At 46.5% G+C, this 14,787-nt stretch overlaps 1 protein-coding gene across 1 annotated transcript in view; it reads right to left on the reverse strand.

The window, feature by feature from the left end:
• LOC135504726 (E3 ubiquitin-protein ligase UBR4-like) overlaps positions 1 to 14,787 on the reverse strand; it is a 135,648-nt gene that overhangs the window by 96,364 nt on the left and 24,497 nt on the right. The window contains 13 exon segments of the mRNA XM_064923538.1: positions 1 to 22; positions 225 to 274; positions 277 to 303; positions 1,816 to 1,954; positions 2,379 to 2,504; positions 3,034 to 3,193; positions 4,691 to 4,860; positions 5,860 to 5,945; positions 6,358 to 6,514; positions 7,182 to 7,366; positions 12,778 to 12,895; positions 13,476 to 13,613; positions 14,486 to 14,594. Coding sequence (XP_064779610.1) covers positions 1 to 22; positions 225 to 274; positions 277 to 303; positions 1,816 to 1,954; positions 2,379 to 2,504; positions 3,034 to 3,193; positions 4,691 to 4,860; positions 5,860 to 5,945; positions 6,358 to 6,514; positions 7,182 to 7,366; positions 12,778 to 12,895; positions 13,476 to 13,613; positions 14,486 to 14,594 — 1,487 coding nt within the window.

The following is a 14,787-nucleotide window of genomic DNA, read 5'->3' on the forward strand; positions in this document are numbered from 1 at the left end:
CGTTGAACAGCTTCTGGAACACCTGGATAAAGATTTTTTTTTTAAACACACGACTTTACTCATCTCCTTCAGGTATAATCTTCATGACTTTGTTATGAGACTTTTATAAATGTCCTATTTAAAAAATGTCCGGTTTGTAATGGGTTATGTCTCTCCATATAGATTGTTTTTTTAAATTTTTTATCCTGGACTAATAAATTCACAGTTTTGATGTGTAGTTTCACCTTGCTGAAAGTCTGCTTGTCGTCCTCTGACGCTTCGGGTGACAGGACGAGTAGAATTTGGGCTGCACTACTGTGGAATCTAACAGAGGAGAGAACGTTAAAAACCGTTATCACCCAATCAGCTACAAGGGTTTTACGTAGAACTTCATAGTAAAGGTTTAAACACAGTTTCCCATGCTTGTTCAATGAACCATTAATGAACATGCACCTGTGGAATCGTTAAGACACTAACAGCTGACAGATGGTAGGCAATTAAGGTCACAGTTATGAAAACTTAGGACACTGAAGAGGCCTTTCTTTGACTCTGAAAAACACCAAAGGATTCCATTTCTGTTAGTCCCATGTCTGCGTGAACGTGCCTTAGGCATGCTGCAAGGAGGCATGAGGACTTGCAGATGTGGCCAGGGCAATATTTACAAATGTCTAAGTTTGCTGAGAAATAAGACTGCGCTACAGTGAGACAGGACGGATAGCAAAGTCCTCGCAGTGCAGACCATTTGTAACACCTGCACAGGATCGGTACATCCGAACATCACTCCTGCGGGACAGGTAGAGGATGGCAACAACAACTTCCCGAGTTACACCAGGAACGCACAATCCTTCCATCAGTGCTCAGACTGTCCGCAATAGGCTGAGAGAGGCTGGACTGAGGGCATGTAGGCCTGTTGTAAGGCAAGTCCTCACCAGACACCACCGGCAACAACGTCGCCTATGGGCACAAACCCACCGTCGCTGGACCAGACAGGACTGGCAAAAAGTGCTCTTCACTGACGAGTCTCGGTTTTGTCTCACCAGGGGTGATGGTCGGATTCGCATTTATCGTCGAAGGAATGAGCGTTACACCGAGGCCTGTATTCTGGAGCGGGATCGATTTGGAGGTGGAGGGTCAGTCATGGTCTGGGACGGTGTGTCACAGCATCATCGAACTGAGCTTGTTATCATTGCAGGCAATCTCAACACTGTGCGTTACAGGGAAGACGTCCTCCTCCCTCATGTGGTACCCTTCCTGCAGGCTCATCCTGACATGACCCTCCAGCATGACAATGCCACCAGCCATACTGCTCTTTCTGTGCGTGATTTCCTGCAAGACACGAATGTCTGTTCTGCCATGGCCAGCGAAGAGCCCGGATCTCAATCCCATTGAGCACGTCTGGGACCTGATTGGAGGGTGGGGGCTAGGGCCATTCCACCCAGAAATGTCCGTAATCTTGCAGGTGCCTTGGTGGAAGAGTGGGGTAACATCTCACAGCAATAACTGGAAAATCTGTTGCAGTCCATGAGGAGGAGATGCACTGCAGTACTTAATGCAGCTAATGGCCACACCAGATACTGACTGTTACTTTTGATTTTGACACCCCCCCCCCTTTGTTGAGGGACACATTATTCCATTTCTGTTAGTCACGTCTGTCACATCTCTCGTTATCACGATAACTCCGTCAATCTATCATTGTCACGATAACTCCGTCAATCTATCATTGTCACGATAACTCCGTCAATCTATCGCGATATGGATGTTTGTCCATACTGCCCAGATCTACAGATGAGGTTATTCCCCCTTAAAAAAAAACAGAACAGAAAGGTTTTGACTTACTCCTACCTGCCGAGCAGTGCTTAGACCAGTTCTCCTCCACCTCTTTAAAGCCGCAGTAGAGCGGCAGGGCGCTGCGCTTGGACCCGTCCTGGACTGAACCCTGGCCTGACCACGGAGGGGTCAGCAGATTATACTGGACCTGCAAGCAATAGAGAGAGGGGATCCAGTCAGTCATTGTGTTAGGAGGGCTACCTCGCCTGACCAACGACCTACTGCAAAAAACAGATCAAATGTTTCTGGACAATAAAACTCCCAAAGATGTGGTTTTAAATCAAATCAAATGTATTTATATAGCCCTTCGTACATCAGATGATATCTCAAAGTGCTGTACAGAAACCAAGCCTAAAACCCCCAAACAACAAGCAATGCAGGCGTAGAAGCACGGTGGCTTGGAAAAACTCCCTAGAAAGGCCAAAAACCTAGGAAGAAACCTAGAGAGGAACAGACACATTTTTGATTGGGGGATATGGGTATTATGCTAATTTGATTCCAACTGGGCCGTGGAAATTGATTCAAGAGCGTTAATAAAACCGTTAAACGGACGGAGCAGCCATTCAACTTACCTGTTGGAAGAGGTACATAGGAACCTTCGAGTACTGGTGCAACAGGTAGTCGAGAACCAGCAGTATGCGGGCCAGGTTGAGGGGTACGACTTTGAGCTGGGCCTCCTGATGCTGGGCACCCGCCACCTGAGCAGAGGAGAGAGGAACGTTGGACTTTATTAAATCAAATGTTATCGGTCACATACTTAGCAAATGTTATTAAGTGTTGAAGCGAAATGATTGGAATTATCGCCTCGGAGCTAGAAGCAGAGATGCCATGTCTGGTCGGCTCCATCTTATTGGTTTGACATACAAGAAAGCTTGCTAGCTTGCTGTGTTGCACATGGATAAGGGTAGCTAGCTAATTACAGTATCTGTGGGCAATTCAACAGTAACGGAATGATGTGGAGACGCAAATGTAAAGTTTGGTAACAGAACGGCCATCAATCTGTTACCAAACTTTGCACCTGCACTAAATGTGTTTTTTTTTGTACAAATTTGAATTATGTTAATTTAAGCAGGGATAGAGACGTTCTGACAACAAAGTCAGTTCTGATCTAGACTGAGTCAAAGTCTGAGACCACTGGTAGAGTCAGGAGTCATGATAGTTGTGACGCGAGTCCAAGCCCATGGTACGACAACGCAAAGACAACCTAGTTAAAGAGCATTTAAATACCTCTGTGATGGCCTGGGTGACCAGGGTGAGCACGGCACGCCTCCCCCTCTCAGACAGGTTGTGGAAGAGGAGCAGCAGGAGCTGGAGGTGCTCCACATTCAGGTCCTCATCTCCGGGGACAGAGCCCTGGATGGTGTGCTGCTTCAAGGTGCCCACAAACCTAGAGGGACCGGACGGAACGGGACGGGGATAGAAAGAGTAGAGAGAGAAACCTTGTGTAAACATGTTTTATTTTAAAAAGGGAGATCAGAGTTCTGAACAAAAATTACAAATGACAAGTTTTTTTCTTTTTAGCTAGTACTGTCAATATTTATCTATAGAAATTAACATGGCATTTAGCCAATTCATAAAATGGAAATTTTTATTTTACCCCAAAAGCTAAATTAAATTTCAGTTTTGAATTTTACAGAACTTCTCCCACTCAGACCAATGAATGCAACCACGCGCCAAAATAAATAAAATGGTTTCTGTCCTTTATGAAACTACACTATTCATGTACAAATTACCAAATACACTGACTGTTTAAACCAAAAACAATTTCTTATGATGAACATGAACAATTAAAATCTGACTGATTGACAATTCTGAAATCAGAAGTTGCGTCCACTCTGGTAGGCTACACAACTCTGGTAAAAACACAATGTTCTACAGTGCATTTGGTTACAATGATGACATTGTTTGTCAACTCAACTAACAAAGCCAATATGACATGACATTGCCAAATCCATTTTTACAAGCATCTGAATGCTGGAAGGTGGCCCGTATATGTACCCCATTAGAATAGGGATAGGGCTACCTCTCGTTGGTGCGAACAGCAACAGTTATGACAGTCATATGTGATTCACCACCTGGATTTGATCGTACGTAGCAAAATTTGAATTTCGTTTTTTTTTTTTGGGGGTGGATAAAAGTAGAGACTCTGAGATACAAAATGGTACATCATACACTACAGTTGAGGAAACAATGGGAAAGTAATTCTGATTTGAAAGTTGATAAACTTTGAAGGAAAAATGGCATTTTAGTGTGTGTGAGACAGAGAGAGAGAGACAGAGAGAGAGAGACAGAGAGAGAGAGACAGAGAGAGAGAGACAGACAGCGGTGCGGGTCGTCATCCTCCATGTTACAGGGCGGTGCGGGTCGTCATCCTCCATGTTACAGGGCGGTGCGGGTCGTCATCCTCCATGTTACAGGGCGGTGCGGGTCGTCATCCTCCATGTTACAGGGCGGTGCGGGTCGTCATCCTCCATGTTACAGGGCGGTGCGGGTCGTCATCCTCCATGTTACAGGGCGGTGCGGGTCGTCATCCTCCATGTTACAGGGCGGTGCGGGTCGTCATCCTCCATGTTACAGGGCGGTGCGGGTCGTCATCCTCCATGTTACAGGGTGGTCCTGGTCTTTATATTCCATGTTACAGAGCGATGTGGGATTTTATTTATTTTATTTAGTGGCCACTTACGGTGGGTGTCTTTTAGGGCCCAAATATCTTGTTGCTTGCGGCTTTCAGTGGACACCTCCATGGGTTATTTAAAAACCACACCTGTTTCGTTTTGGTTGTTCTTCGTGAGACTCTCCCTTCTGTTTGAGTGACAATTTTTGTTTCTTGTTGGGAAGTTACAATATAATATCAAAAGTGTTTTATTTAATGATGTGGTCTTACCTCTCCCAGATCGTTATACACTCAGGTACGTCTGGGTCTCCCTGCAGAGAGGCCTTGTGCTGCCAGATGAGCAGGACTCTGGAGAGCACCGACAGGGACTGAGGGTTGATGTACAAGGGCCACGGACCCTCAGAGAACGGAGCTACGCCCAACTGCTGCAGCAGGGTATTCTGGGAAAGACAAATAAGACTTATTTCAGACTAACAGCAGCTGCTGTGCAAAGACCTGAGTACGTCCGGTCCCTTCCCTCCCCCCTGAGAACGTCCGGTCCCTTCCCTCCCCCCTGAGTACGTCCGGTCCCTTCCCTCCCCCCTGAGAACGTCCGGTCCCTTCCCTCCCCCTGAGAACGTCCGGTCCCTTCCCCCTGAGTACGTCCGGTCCCTTCCCTCCCCCTGAGAACGTCCGGTCCCCCCCTGAGTACGTCCGGTCCCTCCCCCTGAGTACGTCCGGTCCCTTCCCCCCCTGAGTACGTCCGGTCCCTTCCCTTCCACCCCCGAGAACGCCCGGTCCCTTCCCTCCCCTGAGTACGTCCGGTCCCTTCCCTCCCCTGAGTACGTCCGGTCCCTCCCCCTGAGTACGTCCGGTCCCTCCCCCTGAGTACGTCCGGTCCCTCCCCCTGAGTACGTCCGGTCCCTCCCCCTGAGTACGTCCGGTCCCTCCCCCTGAGTACGTCCGGTCCCTCCCCCTGAGTACGTCCGGTCCCTCCCCTGAGTACGTCCGGTCCCTCCCCCTGAGTACGTCCCCCGGTCCCTCCCCTGAGTACGTCCGGTCCCTCCCCCTGAGTACGTCCGGTCCCTCCCCCTGAGTACGTCCGGTCCCTCCCCCTGAGTACGTCCGGTCCCTCCCCCTGAGTACGTCCGGTCCCTCCCCCTGAGTACGTCCGGTCCCTCCCCCTGAGTACGTCCGGTCCCTCCCCCTGAGTACGTCCGGTCCCTCCCCCTGAGTACGTCCGGTCCCTCCCCTCCCCTTGAGTACGTCCGGTCCCTCCCCTCCCCCTTGAGTACGTCTGTTCAAATTAAGTTCTTAAAAAGATGCAGTAAACCTTTTTTCTTCTTCTTTCATATAAGATGTGTATTTCAGTCCAGGTTATTAGTAGTGCCGGGACTCGAGTCATTTGTAATGAAATAATGAAAGATAAATGACCGCATTAGAAAGGAGGTTCCCCTCACCTGCAGGGCTGGAGAGGGTAGGTCTGATGTCACTAGCGTATGGTTGAAGAGATACAGAGCAGAGGCAAACTCTTCATCTGAGGAACCTGGGGGGCGATACACAATATTAAATTAGGAATTTATTGAGACACTTCAAGATATTACACCTGATTTGTATTCCAACATTTTATGAAAGCACTTCCCATCCGAGGGCATCAATAGTTTCAATACCTCTTCAAGGAATACCTAGGATAGGATAAGTATCCTTCTCACCACCACCCCCCCCCTTAATGATTTAGATGCACTATTGTAAAGTGGCTGTTCCACTGGATGTCAGAAGGTGAATTCACCAATTTGTAAGTCGCTCTGGATAAGAGCGTCTGCTAAATGACTTAAATGTAATGTAAATGTAAACAAATGGAAATACTTCAGGCTTGTGAGCGAGCGAGAGCTCATTTACTAAACTCATGTACGATGATGATGATAATAATAAATGTTTTTTTGTTTATTCCAACCAACCTTTGACGTCTTTGTCGACGTCCTTGATGATGCTGGCTAGCGTGGCCATGTGCTGTTCTGTCAGCGAGACAGACAGGTAGTTCCTGATGAAGTTGTTCCTGGATTTTAGCATGGAGGTGGTGATGAAGTTCAGGATGCTGGAGGCCAGGCTCAGGAACTGAAACATCAATTTATAAATCAATATTTAACAGTAATAGACAGGCCTGTAAGCATAGTTTCTACTAGAAAACATTTTTATTTATTTAACTAGTCAGTTAAAAGGGAAAATTCTTATTTACAACGACGGCCTACTCCTGGACAAACCCTAACAACGCTGGGCCCTACGGGATTCCCAAACGTCAGGTTGTGATACAGCAAGGAATCGAACCAGGGTCTGAAGTGATGCCTCTAGCACTGAGATGTAGTGTCTTAGACCGCTGCGCCACTCGGGAGGCCCAACATAAAGTTGTGTTCTAAATTCTCCACCCTTCAACCCAGCGGTTTGCACTAGTTCACTCCCCTTCGTGCATTTTGGCATTGGTGGCAAGCATTACCTGGAGGGGAGGTTCCAATGTATTCCTTCTACCAACCCTTTCTTTCTTCAAACTATTTATTTGACTTTTATTTAACTAGGCAAGTCAGTTTTTAAGAACAAATTCAAATTTTCAATGACGGCCGAGGAACAGTGGGGTTAAACTGCCTCGTTCAGGGTTCGGAACGACAGACTACGAAGGGGATGTAACATGGACACATTGGGAGAAGTGTACAGACATCAGACCACAGCCTGTCACTATAGATTACATGTTCAAGTCCATGTTGTGTTTCCTAACACCCCAAGGCCTCACCAGCTCGGGGTCCTTGCGTCCGGCCAGGATGTTCCCGTTCTCTCCTGCGTTCTGCTTGGAGGGGCTCTTCAGTCTGGGAGAGGTCTCCAAGGGGGGGGTGGGGGAGGTGGTGGGGGCCACCTTGTCTTTAGTTGGCGAGATGGTCTCCTCGAACCACAGGCCCAAGATGGGCTCGCTGTCGTCATCTGGACAAGGACGGGTAGGACACGAGGTTACACACAGACGTCCATGTCTCAGGGTTCAGTTCCAACATGCCGTCTATACAAAGCACTGCCATTATCCTACGGCCTCTATAATCATGTCCTAAGTCAGCTCTCTCTCTCGTTTAGCATTCGTAACGTTGCATTAAATTAGTATTTAAAACACGACATTTAGCCGTCACACTGCAAAAAAAAACAAAAAAAACATTTATCTTACCTAGATATGTCTTACCATTAGAATGCATTGACTTGATGTTCTACTAGGGTAAATTATCTTAGCGCCATGGCTAATCATTCTGCTTACTTAAAACTTTTTATTTTTTTTTAAGAATTGATACAAATTGGGGATAAGAACATCTTATTTTAAAAATATATTTGATCTTAAGACATCTTACCGAGGTAAATTATCTTAGTGGACTGGCAGATAACGCTTCAACTTTTTTTTTTTTAAAGGCTCGAAACAAGTCAGAATATCTTAAAACGAGACGTTTTCTGGGTGAGCAAAATCAACTCGGAACGAGCCACTGTAACTTCATCTCAATACCATATTATAACAATCGAGGTAAGATTTACATTTTTCTTGCAGTGCTTAACACTACACTAGGCCTTCGTTGCACTACACTAGGCCTTCGTTGCACTACACTAGGCCTTCGTTGCACTACACCAGGCCTTCGTTGCACTACACCAGGCCTTCGTTGCACTACACCAGGCCTTCGTAACACTACACTAGGCCTTCGTAACACTACACTAGGCCTTCGTTGCACTACACTAGGCCTTCGTAACACTACACTAGGCCTTCGTGCACTACACCAGGCCTCGTTGCCACCTAGGCCTTCGTCGCACACCAGGCCTTCGCACTACACTAGCCTTCGTCCACTACACAGGCCTTCGCACTAACACACAGGCCTTCGTAACACTACACCAGGCCTTCGTAACACTACACCAGGCCTTCGTAACACTACACCAGGCCTTCGTAACACTACACCAGGCCTTCGCACCTACACGCACTACACCAGGCCTTCGTCGCACTACACTAGGCCTTCGTCGCACTACACTAGGCCTTCGTCGCACTACACTAGGCCTTCGTCGCACTACACTAGGCCTTCGTAACACTACACTAGGCCTTCGTAACACTACACTAGGCCTTCGTAACACTACACTAGGCCTTCGTAACACTACACTAGGCCTTCGTAACACTACACTAGGCCTTCGTTGCACTACACTAGGCCTTCGTTGCACTACACTAGGCCTTCGCACTACACTAGGCCTTCGTAACACTACACTAGGCCTTCGCACTACACTAGGCCTTCGTTGCACTACACTAGGCCTTCGTTGCACTACACCAGGCCTTCGTTGCACTACACCAGGCCTTCGTTGCACTACACCAGGCCTTCGTTGCACTACACCAGGCCTTCGTTGCACTACACCAGGCCGTTCGTAACACTACACTAGGCCTTCGTTGCACTACACTAGGCCTTCGTTGCACTACACTTGGCCTTCGTAACACTACACTTGGTCTTCGTAACACTACACTTGGCCTTCATAACACTAGTCTTTGCAAGACAACATTTAGCCCTCATAACAGCAGGAAAAATGTAGACTTCATAAGACTACATTGGCTGTGTTTACTCAGGCAGCCCAATTCTGATATTTATTTTCACTAATTGTTTTTTTGACGAATCATATTAAAAAATAAATAAATAAAAAATATCGCTGAAAAAGACCTGCTGTGATTGGACAAAAGATCAGAATTGGGCTGCCCGTGTAAACGCGGCCATTTAGCATTGATAACAGTACACTTCGCCATCATAACAATAGTCTCGTAACACCAGGCTACATTTAGCCACCATAGAGTTACATTTAACCTTCATCACACTGCCATAACCATTCACAAGGTCAGAACAATGGCAAAATTCCTTTGGTGCAATTGGCCCGCTGTCACACATGCCACGACAAGTGATCGTATGTACACTACTCATCAACTGAAGCTGAGATTAAAAATGCATATAATAGCATGCATCAAAGGGGTATGATAAAATACTTCTATGCCATATTTAGGATATTGAATATGTGAGGCTTTACATTCAGCTCTACTCAGAGACTAAGAAATACAGAGATTGTGTAGGCAACAAAACTTTCAGGGCAATCTAATTTGTGTTCCAACTATTGTGTTGGAACTTTTGATGCCACCATAGAACCCATCAAAATTCTCCATCTCTCTCGGAAGTCTGTATTTCTAGGACTCTGATGCTACTGCCTCTACTCAGCCTGGGTGGTGGGTGCCCCAGTCCAAAAATCAAACTTTATTGTGGTTCATACAATAAAGTAAGCAAATTAACCATGACTGCGAGGTGTAAACTATGGTGTGACCTAAGGGACAGAAAGCTAGCTGCTGACCTGAAACATTAGCTGTTCTTGCTGTCCTCTGTCTTCTCTCTGCTGCTGAAATATAAACACTGCTATAGTGGGTGGAGACGGTGGCTCAGTTGGTCAGAGTATAACACTGCTATAGTGGGTGGAGACGGTGGCTCAGTTGGTCAGAGTATAACACTGCTATAGTGGGTGGAGACGGTGGCTCAGTTGGTCAGAGTATAACACTGCTATAGTGGGTGGAGACGGTGGCTCAGTTGGTCAGAGTATAACACTGCTATAGTGGGTGGAGACGGTGGCTCAGTTGGTCAGAGTATAACACTGCTATAGTGGGTGGAGACGGTGGCTCAGTTGGTCAGAGTATAACACTGCTATAGTGGGTGGAGACTGTCCTGTGAGGTAGATCAGTTGGTCAGAGCATGGCTCTAGTAACACCAAGGTCGTGGGTTTGATTTCCACTGAGGCCAGTTGCTTATGATAAATGTCTGCTACATGGCATGCCTCATATATATTTATATATAGATAGTTGAAGTCAGAAGTTTACATACACTTAGGTTGAAGTCATTAAAACTCGTTTTTCAACCACACATTTCTTGTTAACAAACTATAGTTTTGGCAAGTCGGTTAGGACATCTACTTGGTGCATGACACAAGTCCTTTTTCCAACTTTTGTTTACAGACAAATTGAATTATAAGTGAAATTATCTATCACAATTCCAGTGGGTCAGAAGTTTACATACACTAAGTTGACTGTGCCTTTAAACAGCTTGGGAAATTCCTGAAAATGATGTCATGGCTTTAGAAGCTTCTGATAGGCTAATTGACATCACTTGAGTTAATTGGAGGTGTACCTGTGGATGTATTTCAAGGTCAACCTTCAAACTCTGTGCATCTTTGCTTGACATCATGGGAAAATCAAAAGAAATCAGCCAAGACCTCAGATAAAATATTGTAGACCTCCACAAGTCTGGTTCATCCTTGGGAGCAATTTCCAAACGCCTGAAGGTACCACGTTCATCTGTATAAACAATAGTACTCAAGTATAAACACCATGGGACCACGCAGCCGTCATATCGCTCAGGAAGGAGACGCGTTCTGTCTCCTAGACATGAACGTACTGTGGTGCGAAAGTAAAAGTGCAAATCAATCCCAGAACAGCAGCAAAGAACCTTGTGAAGATGCTGGAGGAAACGGGTACAAAAGTATCTATATCCACAGTAAAACGAGTCCCATATCGACATAACCTGAAAGGCTGCTCAGCAAGGAAGAAGGCACTGCTCCAAAACCGCCATAAAAAAGGCAGACTACGGTTTGCAACTGCACATGGGGACAAAGATCATACTTTTTGGAGAAATGTCCTCTGGTCTGATGAAACAAAAATAGAACTATTCGGCCATAATGACGATTGTTATGCTTGGAGGAAAAAGGGGGAGGCTTGCAAGCTGAAGAACACCATCCCAACCGTGAAGCACGGGGGTGGCAGCATCATGTTGTGGGGGTGCTTTGCTGCAGGAGGGACTGGTGCACTTTATAAAATAGATGGCATCACGAAGAGGAAAATTATGTGGATATATTGAAGCAACATCAGTCAGGTCAAGTTAAAGCTTGGTCACAAATTTCTTCCAAATGGACAGTGACCCCAAGCATATTTGGGGTCAGAACTGAAAAAGCGTGTGCAAGCAAGGAGGCCTACAAACCTGACTCAGTTACACCAGCTCTGTCAGGAGGAATGGGCCAAAATTCACTCAACTTATTGTGGGAAGCTTGTGGAAGGCTACCAGAAACGTTTGACTCAAGTTAAACAATTTAAAGGCAATGCTACCAAATACTAATTAAGTGTATGTAAACTTCTTACCCACTGGGCGTGTGATGAAAGAAATTAAAGCTGAAATAGAGTAATAGTAGAAAGAATTAGTTGACATTTCACATTCTTAAAATAAAGTGGTGATCCTAACTTACTTAATAAGAGAGGGATTTTTTTAACTAGGATTAAAATGTCAGGAATTGTGAAAAACTGAGTTTAAATATATTTGGCTAAGGAGTATATAAATTTCAGACTTCAACTGTGGATCAGATCTGGTACGCAGACAACTTTCATCTACTCTGTCTAATATCTTAAAGTACATTTTTATCTCCGATTTATTGCATTACAAGTTGTGTGTGTGTGTGTGTGTGTGTGTGTGTGTGATTCTGTCTCAGTTGTCATACATCTGACTTCTGACCAGTGGAGGTTGGTGTCATTTTAAAACCGAAGGACGTGGTCACTGTAATGCGTTGGATTAACGTTCCATTTATACCGGCCATTACAAATGAGCTCATCCTCCTCCGATTGAAAGTGACACCGACCTCCACCGCTGTCTAACCTCTGTTGCCGCGGCTGCTATTTCCCCCTGTGGTGATTTTACAGAGTCCCGCAACGCACAAGAACTGCCTGAACACATTCTTGACTCTTCTCAGGCCTGACTCTGACGCTAGCCCAGATACACAGGTTAAAAAAAACAACAAAAAAACACAGCTTTCAGAAGGCATACACACACACACACACACACACACACACACACACACACACACACGACACACCCTGGAACATTACACTTCAAAAAGGTTATCAGATCTGGTACACAGACAACTTTCATCTACTCTGTCTAATATCTTAAATTACATTTTTATCTCTGATTTGTGTGTGTGGTTGGCATCAAGGGTTTTACAAATATTATAATAATGACTTGTAAGCTCTCAGCCCACGTGATAGGAGATGAGAAGTGATGCTGTTCTTTATGACGGGGGTTGGGAAGAGAGAGCGAGAGAGAGACAGAGCGAGAGAGAGAGCGAGAGAGAGACAGAGCGAGAGAGAGACAGAGCGAGAGAGAGACAGAGCGAGAGAGAGACAGAGCGAGAGAGAGACAGAGCGAGAGAGAGAGAGAGCGAGACAGAGACAGAGCGAGAGAGAGAGAGTGAGAGAGCGAGACAGAGACAGAGCGAGAGAGAGAGACAGAGAGATGAGGGGAAGGGATAGGGGGCAGTACCTTGACTGCTGTCTTCCTCTGTGCTGCTGAAGTCATCTTCATAGTAGGTGTTGGAGTCTGTCGAGGCACTGGCATCACTGCTCACCGAGCCTTTCCTCTGACGCTGCAGGACACAGGCCTGAGGGGAGGAGACACGTCAACACAGGCATTATCAGCATGCCAGGCACAGCGTTTTTCAAAGCTTTCAATGCTTTTGTATTAGAAGCAGAGATAAAACATGGAGGACTGAGCGGCTGATTGAAATCATCAGTTACTGGAGGAGCAGCAGACTTAGATCAATTGTTAAGAGGAAGAGTAGTTTCCATGTCACATGCAGATGATACCACAGTGTGGTAGTGTGGTAAAACCACATGATGATCACACCGTAGTAAAAAATAAAAAATTTAAACTGCCGGTGTGGCCTACAGCACGTGTCTGTGGGGTTGAATCTGTGTGACAAAACTGCACATTTTTAGAGTGGCCCCTTTGTCCATTGTCCCCAGCACAAGGTGCACCTGTGTAATGGTCCTATTGTTTAATCAGCTTCTTGATATGACACAGATGGATTATCTTGGCAAAGGAGAAATGTTCACTAACAGGGATGTAAAAATAAAAAAATTGCGCACAAAATGAGAGAAATTAATCTTTTTGCACGTATGGTTTCTGTTTAGTATATATATATATATATATATATATAAAAGTTCAAAACAGTTTAGTACCTTCTTGTATGAGGTGGACAGAAGGTTGAACAGCAGGTTGGTAAGGGGAACAGAGTCCAGGAGTCTCTGAACCCTCTGGGTGGAGGTGTTCTGCGCCATGATGTTGAGTTCTGCTGGGGGACCGTCACTGGCCCAACCCTGGGGAGAGAAGAGATGGGGAGAGAAGAGATGGGGGGGGGGTGGAGAGAAGAGATGGGGGAGCGGAGAGAAGAGATGGGGGGGGGGGCGGGAGAAGAGATGGGGGGGGGGGGGGGGGGCGGAAGAAGAGATGGGGGGCGGAGAGAAGAGATGGGGGAGGGAGAGAAGAGGGCGAGGTGGGGAGAAATAATGGGGGGAGAGAAAGAGGCAGAGGGGAGGAAGAGGCAGAGGGAGGAAGAGGCAGAGGGGAGGAAGAGGCAGAGGGGAGGAAGAGGCAGGAAGAGGCAGAGGGGAGGAAGAGGCAGAGGGGAGGAAGAGGCAGAGGGGAGGAAGAGGCAGAGGGAGGAAGAGGCAGAGGGGAGGAAGAGGGAGGAAGAGGCAGAGGGGAGGAAGAGGCAGAGGAAGAGGCAGAGGGGAGGAAGAGGCAGAGGGGAGGAGAGGAGAAGAAGGGGAGGAAGAGGCAGAGGGGAGGAAGAGGCAGAGGGAGGAAGAGGCAGAGGGGAGGAAGAGGCAGAGGGGAGGAAGAGGCAGAGGGAGGAAGAGGCAGAGGGGAGGAAGAGGCAGAGGGGAGGAAGAGGGAGGAAGAGGCAGGGAGGAAGAGGCAGAGGGGAGGCAGAGAAAGAGGAAGAGGCAGAGGAGAGGCAGAGGGGGAGGAAGAGGCAGAGGAAGAGGCAGAGGAGAGGAAGAGGCAGAGGAGAGGAAGAGGCAGAGGAGAGGCAGAGGAAGAGGGCTGGAGTTTCACTGGGTCTCGAACATAATCATCATAAATTATGAAAATAGTGATTGATCCATATATGTGTGGGCTGGATTGCTACTGATAAATCATATCTTTATGAATAAGCAGCAATTGAAGCAGTGTGTTTGTTACTCACTGCACTGACCCGGTGCAAAGCCTCCACCTGCAGGTCTTGGAAAAGGGAGGTGAGCAGTTTGATGGAGTGGTTCGCCAGGATCACTGACAGGACACCAAAGCCTTGATGTCTGAGACGAGACAACAGAGAGTCTCAATGAAACCACAAACAGGTTTTTCTTTGATACTTTCAGGTCCAAAGTTTGAAAATAAAAAATATATATTCTCAAATAGTTAAATAAATAAATAAATTTAAACAGTTTAAACTAGGATCTTTAGTTAGCAATTAATTTGAGTTTCATGGAGATCGCTGTATGCAATCTT

The sequence above is a fragment of the Oncorhynchus masou genome, chromosome 18 (genome assembly GCF_036934945.1).
Source record: "Oncorhynchus masou masou isolate Uvic2021 chromosome 18, UVic_Omas_1.1, whole genome shotgun sequence".
NCBI lineage: Eukaryota > Metazoa > Chordata > Actinopteri > Salmoniformes > Salmonidae > Oncorhynchus > Oncorhynchus masou.